The sequence below is a fragment of the Empidonax traillii genome, unplaced genomic scaffold (assembly GCF_003031625.1).
Source record: "Empidonax traillii isolate 1590-97213 ecotype Southwest subspecies unplaced genomic scaffold, ASM303162v1 scaffold1205:size206528, whole genome shotgun sequence".
In the NCBI taxonomy this organism is placed as follows: domain Eukaryota; kingdom Metazoa; phylum Chordata; class Aves; order Passeriformes; family Tyrannidae; genus Empidonax; species Empidonax traillii.
The window spans coordinates 132,078-142,312 of NW_020956398.1; the positions used below are offsets into that span (position 1 = coordinate 132,078).

General features: G+C 49.7%; 1 protein-coding gene across 1 annotated transcript in view; it reads left to right on the forward strand.

Moving 5' to 3' along the window:
- Window positions 1-9,850, forward strand: part of BARX2 (BARX homeobox 2) — a 29,239-nt gene extending 19,389 nt beyond the window's left edge. Inside the window, exons 2-4 of the mRNA XM_027905787.1 lie at window positions 4,533-4,830; window positions 7,743-7,827; window positions 8,555-9,850. Of these exons, the coding sequence (XP_027761588.1) occupies window positions 4,533-4,830; window positions 7,743-7,827; window positions 8,555-8,809 (638 nt within the window). The 3' untranslated portion in view covers window positions 8,810-9,850. The remainder of the gene's footprint in view (window positions 1-4,532; window positions 4,831-7,742; window positions 7,828-8,554) is intronic.
- Window positions 9,851-10,235: the final 385 nt, after the last annotated feature.

A 10,235-nucleotide genomic window follows, 5' to 3' on the forward strand; every position in this document is an offset into this window, starting at 1 on the left:
GGGCTTGCTCCTCCCTGTCAGGAGGCTGCCTGCTCCTTCAGCAAAATGCAGCTCTTTGCTAAATGAACTCAACTCCTTCTTGGTTTCCTTTTGTTTTGACACTCAGGAGATGATGGATTTATAGCCCTTCCTGAGTCGTAAGTTCATTTTCTTTTATTATTTACCATTCTGACTGAGATTTCATTCTGCCTCCGAGCAGGGCTGACCTGCCAAGAGGAGCTGATCCATAAATCTTTCCTTCCTTTTGCTTTCTTTCTTTCCAAAACAGCATTAGCCGAGTTTGCCCGGGAGGAAAACTGTTCTGCCATCGCCGGCAGTCAAACAGTGCAACTAATTAGTGCTTTCCCTTTTCCCTTCCCTTTAGTCTGTGTCTGCTGGGGTTGAAATTAAGCCAGGGAGAAGGAGGAGGAGGAGGAGGAGGAGGAGGGAGGGAAAAAGAAGGGGAGAAGATTTATTTGAAGTATTTATTTTTAATTTAAACTTTTGCAAGGTGATTGGTGTAGTGGCGGTGATACACACACTGTGTCGAATCTAGTGATCAGAAGCAATTCAAAGAAAGCAGGTGATTAGAGGTGGCTTCAGGTTGGTCATCAGGTCTAACACCTGCTTGGTGTTGCTGCTGAACAGCAAAACAAGCGAGGGAAAAAAATAATCTTTGGATACATTAAATCCCAATATATTTATAGGACAAATATTTTACATATAATTAGGAAACAGGAGTCCAGGGTTCTGCCAGACCTGTGTGGTTTGAGTGAGTCAATTTGTGTCAGTGCTTGGTGTAGATCTACTATTCGCTGCCCAGGGGCTGCCAACACAGATAAATTTAAGTAGCAAAGCAAAATGTTTTCAGAGGGTAGAAAACACTCTGCAGATCTGATGTCCTTTTCATTTTTAGCTCTTGGTTGGTTCAAGCAGCAGAGTGGCCAGTTGTTGACTTTCTGGAATGTTCAAGGGCTTTCTTGCTGCTTGGAACTGAGACTATTCCAATCCTTGAGAAAGAACTCCAGGAAAAATTCTGTTGTACTGGGGGGTCTCTTGATGGTTTTTGATGGAAACAACAACCCACGGGAAGTGTCTTCCTTGGGCAGCAAAATCCCTCATTTTCTGACTTGTGTTGGGAAGCTTTTTGGTTTTCATGTGCAAAAGACCAGTGGGGCAGGCTTGGAAAAGGTGCTCAGACAACACTGAAACAACAACAGCTGGAACTGCTGGGAAAGGCAGGGATGGAAAGGAGAGAGCCCTTCACTTCCATTCATCCCACCCTGGGAGACAGAGCGTGTCCCAACGCTGCCGAGCAGACAAGAGCTCCTTGCCAGCATTTAATTTGTTGAAGATTAGGGAATTATTCCACTCTTACAGTGCCATGTCAGTCTGGAAATACCTTTGAACTCTGAGGGCTGTGCAGTTTAGATCCAGCCTCAGATCTGGCAGCGTTTGGCAGCCGAGGCTTTATCAGGGTGAGAACTGCATGGATGGTTTAAGGGGAGACATGTTCATGGAGACAACGGGCTGGCTCAGCTTCAGCGGCCTCTGAACTGTGGGATAACTTGATCCAGAGCAGGACACTGAACTTTGGGATCTAAAATCTGGCTTGTGCAAAGCAGGGGTCAGGTAGCTCTGGTTTGCTCTCTCTTCAAGGAGAGTTGGCTGCTAAAGCATTACCCCCTTTCTGACCTGGAGCTTTCCCCCCCACAAAACATCTGCAGCCTTGAACCCCCATCTTTCTCTAGCTGTCATCCTTACCCCATGCCCCAAGCACGCTGTGCCCTCCTCAGGCTGAGGGCAGAAGGCTGAGCTTGGCTAAGCTGGGCTGAACCTCAGCAGGTGACTTCATTATTTACGATGGTTTCTAAGAGCGCTGTCACAACTGCTGGTGTCAGGCCATAGGCAAAGGCTTCTCTTGGGGGCACAGATGATAAACAAATACATGACACTCGTTGTCAGCAGCCTCCCAGATCTGTCCCCCACCTGGAGCTCGAGGCAGCTCAGCAGTTACGAGCCACGACTTGCGCACGAGTCGCGCGGCGGATTCGGGAGGGCTGTAAATAAATTTGTGCCCTGACGTGGGCACCAAAAATAAGCCTGTGGTGAGCCTTTCTGAGCCTTGGGCCAGGGCACAGCTGCTGCTGAACGTTTGGGAAAGCGAATCCCCTCATTCAGGTGCTCAACTCTTGAAAACTCGGACCTGAGCAAGCCCAGTGTCATCTGCTGCTCTGATAACCGAGCATGTTGTACCCTGCAAAAACAGCCAGGTCCTTGCTGCTGACTGGGGAAGGAGGAAAGCAGTTCTTTTCATCCTCATCCTATTGGTTATTAGAAAAACAGTCTGAAGAGACTTTTCTCTTTGGTGAAGGCAGAGCACAAGCTCTGGGACTACTGTAACTATCCTCCCCTCTCTCCAAGCAGTCCCATGTGCTGCTGCCACTGCTTGCAGGAAAGCAAATATCCCTGGTAGCTCTGATGTCAAATAGCTTTTGCTGACCTCCCTTGAAGAAAGCTCCTTGTAAAAATCCTTTTGTCCAGGGGTTTCAGTCACTTGGAGCCTTACAGGGCTTCCTGAGCTCTGGTGATTTATTACTCCTTAGTAATTTTGTGGTTTATGGAGAGCTCTGCTGGGAATATCTGGGTAAAAGTATCAATTAACCAGTGCCAAAAGCCACCAAAGAGCAAGGACAGGAATGGGACAGGCTATAGGATAAGGCTTGGAGGATGAACCTGTAGAGGAGCAGGAGCTCTGTGATGGGCAGGTTTGAACCAGGACCCCATAAGAGCAGGATAAGGGAGTGTAGTAAGGTTGGATCCACTCCTTCATGGAGTAAAGGAAGGGTCTCTGAACGACCCCAGAGGTTGTAAATCAAGGCAGAGCTCCTGCCAGGTCCCTCAGTGATGCTGTAGATCAGCACAGATCCACAGGAGGAAAAGGCAGGTAAACTCTACACAAGCTAAAGGTTGGCTGGGCAATTCTGATCTCATCTCTCAAGTACTTCCTTAGTGGTTTAATGGAAGACTTTCAATTCAGCTGAAATATTTTGAGTTTTGGCACTGCAGAGATGTGGAGGAGAAAGGATGATTTAAGCTGCAGTCAGTCTAAACCCCAGAGTCATGGTCATGCTCACATCCCAATCCTTTGGGATTCACGGAGCTTTGGCAATAGTTTCCCAAACTTGCCTTGTAAGTGGCTGGATTTTGCACAGCTTGCCCTGCTTGTGGAGAGGAGCAATGACCAACACTCTGTGGGATTCTCTGATGTCCCCTGAGCACCACAGCTTTCCTGGGACCTGGTTTCTGGCATCACAACCCTTTACTCAGGGAGGAGAGTAAGGAATACAGGTCACCAGCAGGCCAGGCTGGCAACTCCTCTATTCCACAGCGAGGAGTTACTCACCACAACAGACTCATGAGGTCTGCAGATCATTATTTTCATGAGTGGTGATTCATGGGGAGGGTTTCCCAATCAGGCCTGCTGGTGTAACATGTTCCTTTCCACAGCACCGTTTATCTAAAGATCTCCGAATACTTTATGTACATTAAACTTTAATCCATGTTTTACCACCAGTGAAGTAGATGAGGAGAATCATTTCCATTTGGCAAATGAGTGCAAGAAAGTGGCTTACCCAAGACTCTGCAGGTTGGTTGCAAAGTCGTGATCTGACAGTGAGTGCTTGTTTCCCGTACGTGGCCCTATTTCCCTGCCCAGATTTTAAGGGAACATTTGATTTCCTGGGGCTAAGGCTGAGCAGGAATCAGCTGCAGCTGTAAATCAGAAGGCCTGCTGTGAATCAGAACTTCCTCCAGTGCTTGGGAACGTTTGGATTTGTCATCCCAGAACGGCCCTGACCTAAAAGGATTGGAGCAGAACTGGTTTGTTGATGGGGCTGGTATCAACAGGTTGGTGTAAGTTGAGGAGTTAAGAGGCAGTGAAGAACCTCTGGGGTCTATTCATCCTCATCTTCCTATATGGTCAGTGGGGTCAGTGTGGACGATGGAGGCTGCAAGTGTGATTCCTGTGATGCAGGGAATGAGCTGTGACCTGAACTGTGTTGTCTCTTGGCTGGAAGGGAAGATGAGGTGACTGTCCCAAGGGAACCCTGTCCTGGTGTCCACAGGGAAGCAAAGCTGGGAACTGAATGGGGACAGATTTCAAGTTTGATCTCTTGTGGTGATTAGACATGACTTCAGTGGGATGTGTTATAACAGCCCCTACAAAGGGAAAAACCAGCCAGTGGAAGGGCAATCCTTTCTTCCCTGGGTGACCTGGCAAGACCCCCATCCCAAGGAAAGCTGTGCAGCTTGGGAGAATCACAGAGCAGGTGAGGTTGGAAGGGAGAGGTCTGGAGATCACCCAGTCCACCCCCACTGTCAAGAGTGAACCAGAGCAGGTGACACAGGAACTCATCCACGTGGGAAGGCACAGGCCAGACAAGGGAACTGAGGTGCTTGTGGTCACTTGGGGATGGTCCCGTGCAGGGCTGAGGGTTGGACTCCGTGATCCTGAGCTGACCTTCCTCCCCCTCTGCCTCCCTCCCTGCCAGGCTCCCCCTCTCTGCGGGCGTATCCCCTCATCTCCGTCATCACCAGGCAGCCCTCCGTGGTCCCTCACCTGCTCCCAGCTGCCACCAGCTCACGGCTGCTGCCAACCCAGCCCTCCCCGGGCCCTGGGGGCTCAGAGCCCGTGCCCAGCGAGGCCCAGGGCAGCAGCGAGTCGGAGGCAGAGCAGCCCACGCCCAGGATAAAGAAGCCGCGCCGCAGTAGGACCATCTTCACCGAGATCCAGCTCATGGGCCTGGAGAAGAAATTCCAGAAGCAGAAGTATCTCTCTACCCCCGACAGGTAGGTCAGTGGCTCCCCAGCAGGATCAGGGAGGAGCAGAAGGGCTGTCCTGCCCTGCTCAGCTGTCCCCAGGCTGAACACCCCCTGTGGATGTGCTGCCTGCTGGCTCCACAGAGAGGTCTCTGCACTGGCCAAGGCCGTGGGCAGACCATAAAATCATAGAAGCTCCTGTGCTGGAAGGGGCCTACAGGGATCATCAGTCCAACTCCTGGTCCTGCCCAGACGCCCCAACAATCCCACCCTGTGCTCACAGCGTTGTCCAAACACTCCTGGAGCTCTGGCAGCTCAGAGCACACTGTGATGGCACCAAAGGAAAGCAAAACTTTGGAGCTGGTGAGTTTCTGATGAAGATTGAACTATAACAACCTCAGTCCTCCCTGTCTTACCTTTCATGATGCAGCTTTCCCCAGATCATCCCAAGGTGCCCAGCACTCAGTTGAACTTGCAGCCTGAACTCTGCTGGGACTTGAGATCCACACCAAAGCACTGCCCACTGCCAGCCCTGGGTGGGCAGGGCTGAGGAACACTCACAAATCCTCCTGGGGATGGAGCTGGCAGAAATTCAGCCCCCTGCAGTCAGGAACCTCCTGGACCAGCTCAGACCCACAGCAGCTGCACGTTACAGATTGGCTGCTGGGTGGCCAAATTCAGCTTCAAGGCTGACTTGTGCTGGCATCAAAGGTGACAGGAGCAGAGCACACCAGTGGAAATGCCACATGGTGGTGGTTTATGTGCCTGGAAAAGGTGTGTGTTTCCTTGACACCTGAGGGGTTGGCTCTCCAGCTGGCTGCTGATCTGCTGATCTACCAGCACCCTGGGTAGCAATTCAGTGGGAAGGTGGTGTGTCCTGTCCATCAGCTTGGAAAACAGAGCCAGGTTTTTTTTTTTTTCCTTTGCTGACTTCTGCCTGCAAAGGCACAGGCAAGTTCCTTGTCATTTGAAGGAAAAGGTGAGTTCTTAGGGACTACTTGGTACCACATGGGCAAACCAAACTAAGGGAGGCTTTAGCTTTTTTAAAGGCTTTCAATTCTACTCTTCCAATTTAAATTGTAGAGAAAAGACCCTTCCAGTTTCTACAAGGTTTGTAAGCCTAGAGAAGGAACAGGAAACACACCCATCCAATTCCTATGAAGTCTGTAAACCCAGAGAGGGTTTGAAAGGTACTCCAGCCCTGGATTTAAATTTAAACTGAAGATGGGGCAGTTTTGTAACTCTGCTGCCTGTCACCAAAGCCAAGGGTCTCAGCAAGAGCAGATTTCCTGGCCACGGCCACCCTGTCTCACAGCAGAGTTCCCAATGCACTGGCTCCTCACAGCTTCACATCACAAGGTGATTGACACTTGCTGAAGCCCTCGAGGCTGTTCATTAACATTATCATGTGACTGTTCCTTGGCTTTGTACGTGTTTGGGGCTGGTGAGCAATTCCTGTCCGTGTTCCATGTCCCCTGTGTTTGTTTCCTTGGGTTCCCAGGCAGTGCTGGTGACAGAGGTGTGTGGCAAGAGGTGGTACACACCTTGCAGGCAGTCAAAGAGCTACAGGACATGTGCACCAAGTCACCAGGAGCTGGCCAAGCTGTGCTGCTCTCTGTCAGCTCATGGCTGGAAACGTGATGGCAAAGCAGTGGGTTGTGATCCGTGTTCACCCCTGCAGCTTTTGGCCTGGAGAGAAGGTTTTACCCCTGGGAGGGCACCTGGAGCACCTGGTTTATTGGTGGTGAGGGAGTGTGGTGTGACAGGGCAATGACTGCCAGGTTCTGCTCTTGAAGAACAGCAGGGGCATCTTAAATCAGTGGGGTACAAACATTCTGTGGTGGCACAACAAACCTGCAGGTCCAGAGTGATTCCAAAGTGTGGGGGGAAGCAGGAATCCATGAGGGTGAGCTGGAGCCCAGGGAGGTGGTGTGGGGGGTGTGGGTGCTTGCAAATACAAGTCTGGTTGCCCCAGGAGCCCAACTGAAACAAGAGTTTTATTGTGAAAAACTCAGCCTTGGCAAATGTGCTCCCCCATCCAAAGGCAAGGAGATACTTGCCAGGAAGTCCCAGAATCCAGAACACTTTGGAATGTGGCTCTGAGTTGGAGCTGTCCCCCTGACTCCGTGGGGCACTTTCCCAGCATTGCTGAGGATTCCCAACCCCATCCCTTGTGCAATTCCATTACAAAACTGCCCCATTCATGTGCTGTCACCTGTGGGGAAGGATCAGGAGTTCCCCTGAGCTGCATTTGCCTCATATCCCGGGGTTTAATACAGAAATAATGAGTGGCTTCAACATGAACTTGCCTGGGTTGGAGATTTGTGGAGGATGAGTGAGGATTACGGGCTGTCTGCCACTCAGACCCTGAAGCAAAACACGCAAATAATAAATTCCCTTGTAAGCCCAAATTGCCTACGATGGCAGAGTGCTGATGACATGGGTAGATTTAGGTGTGCTCCTGCTCCATTAGAAATGGGAAGGGATTAGGATTGATGTAGGTAGCGAAGGAGAAACGTGATACAGAGAGTAGCACTCTCAAAGGCAGACTGATGTTGGTGTCTGCTCCTACGTGTTGGCTCCAAACACCAGAGGCCTGTTTTTCAGGGATGTGATGTCCCTAATCCATGGGCAAACGTGGAGTGCCAGCAGTTGGAGAGCAGCAGGTTTGTGTTTCCAAGAGGGCAGGCAAACCCTGTGACTTCTAGGAGGAGAAAAGGGAACAGAGTCTGGAAACACCTAAATAGTGGAGTTTCTTCCATAGGAACCTCTGCCTTTCCATCCTAAATTCATGGTTTTTACTGCTTTTGTGGGACTGTTCTCAAAACAACACAACAGAGGGACACTGTTGAGTGCTCTTACAGTGCTAGATTGACTGCACCTGGCACCTGAGCTCTTCTTGTCCTCTGTAAACTCATTTCAGTGTCTGTTTTGTCTCCCAGGCTTGACTTAGCCCAGTCCTTGGGGCTGACTCAGCTCCAGGTGAAGACGTGGTACCAGAACCGTAGGATGAAGTGGAAGAAAATGGTGAGTGGTTCCTTGTCATGTCCTTAAAAACCTGTTGCAAAAGAACAGATTTGAAAGCTGAGCATCGTGTCAGTAGCTCGAGTCTATTTATACCAAGTTTGGGTTTATTTTTGATGGTTTTTCCTGGAGATGGTCTCTTTTTCTAACGTGCTCGTACTGCAGCGTGTGTGGTGGGCAAGGGGGGACCACAGACAGGAGGAAGGATGCGAAGGAAAGGGGTGAGAGAAATGAGAGTAGAACAGAGGGAAGAACCGAAATATCTCCCTCTGCATTTTTGGCACTCCTGTGATGTGGGATTGGTTCTGTGCACGGACAAAAAGGATCATGTTGCTCTGTAGAAAACACTGCAGTTTGGAGAGCTGATGTTGTTGATTCCTGCCTTTCATCTCTTCCTTTCTCCTCTTCCGCTCATTCTCAGCTTTGTGGCCCTTTCCCAGTTAAAACCTTCTTAGAGAGGAGAACCCTGCACTAAATGCTGGTTGGGAACCACATCTCCAGTGGAGATGTTCATGAATTCTGGTCTGGGAGGGGACATGCAGTTCTAGGCTGTTCCTTGGAATGTAGGGGACAGTTACTGCCACTTCCAGCCAATTTGGGATTAGCTTGGATGCAGATCTTTGTCTGGAAGTGCCTTGCTGCTGCAGTGAAGGTGTGAAGGGAGAGGGAGTCGGACACAGGAACAGGATGGAGCTCAGATTGACCCTGCTGATTCATCTCTTTGCTCCAGGTGCTGAAGGGGGGCCAGGAAGCTCCAACGAAGCCCAAAGGGCGCCCCAAGAAAAACTCCATTCCCACCTCGGAGGAGATTGAAGCAGAGGAGAAAATGAACAGCCAGGCCCAGAGTCAGGAGCTGGAGGGATCTCAAGCCCCTGAGGAGCCCAAACTGACAGAGGAGAAGCCAGAAGAAGCCTCGTTGGAGACAGAGAAGCCTCCAGAACATATAGCAGAGCCCTCCTCAGAGGAGACTACACCACTAAGCTAAAAGGGAAAGAAAGGAGGGAAAAAGAAAAGCAAACCAAGAGATAAAAAGAGAAAAACCAAACCCAAATATATATATATATGTATATATATATTTAAATATGTATGTAATGGTGTGTGTGTACATATATATATAAATATATATATATATGTAGACCTTGTGCAGAAGTCTAAAGATTGGTCACTTTGTGCCTTTGGGAATCAGCCATGGTGGGCCAGGTGGAACAGAGACATCCCATGGGAATGGTGCCAACCTGTCCCTCTGCTGAGGGAGCTTTGGGACAGGGGCCTGAATGTGAATCCAGGGAAAGCACATGTGGAACCCCAAGCCAGCTCCTGCAGAGATCCAGGGGAGGCTGGGAGGCAGAGGTGTGTGGTGCGGCTGGGCTGGAGGGCTCGGGGTGTTCTCTTGGCTTTATCCTCGCCCTGGAGTTGAGCAAAAGGACAAAGAGCTTGGCCTGGTGTCAGAGCAGGGCCAGGAGAGGAATGGGAGCTCCAGCAACACCATTTCCTCTGCCACCAGCACTTATTTCTGTCAGGGATGGGCCCCACTTACAACAACTCCAGGAAGGGGCTCAGCCCCCCCCAGGTTTGCTTTGGCCCAGGGTGAGCTCAAAGCTTCCAAAGGGAGATCCTTCCCCGGGCCAGGATTCCAATTGCATCTCTCTGGGTTGTTTGGGTGCCGTGTCTGTGAATTTGCAGTGATCCAGGATTAATCTTGGAATGAGATGAGGGTTTGGATTTGAGTCTGCTCCAAAAGCTTTGGGATGCTTCGATCTGGGGTTTTTGCTTTGGGCCCACTACTAATTTTTGTAGTTTTTTTTTTTTTTTTTTAATGAACTTTTCAATGTTTTCAGGGTTTGGGGAGGATGATGGATTTCAGAAGTTGCTGCAGAAAGTTGGTGTTTGTTTAAGATGTGTGCCAAGAATAGATGTGCATCATGTTTCATAAAGTCTTGGTAAGGGTGCATTTTGCCCAAAGGCTGCAAGAGATGTATTAAGATAACCTTTATTTTTTAATTAAAAATTAAATATATAAATCAAACCGTTGTGGTTGTTGTTTCTCTCTCAGAGATTCTCACTTCAGAGTGCTAGACAGGGACTTTTTTTTTGGGCTTGTTTTTTCTTTTGGGAAGTTCATCAGACCCAGTTAATGTCCCTTTGTGACAATGTGAAGCTGATTTCTGAACATCCCTTTTTTGGGGTGGTGGCAGGGATTACACACAGAGATCTCCAGTGCCTCATCCAAGGAGAGCTGAGAGGGGAGAAAAGGTTTCTTTTCTCCCCAGTTCCTTCCTCAGAGGTGTTTGAAAGTGCCTAATGACAGCTCTAGGATGGGATTACCCGAATCAATCAGTGATGTGGTGAAACTCCAGCTGCCTTCAACCAAGCCAGGGTGGGACACACCCCACTCACGGTGTGTCCAACAC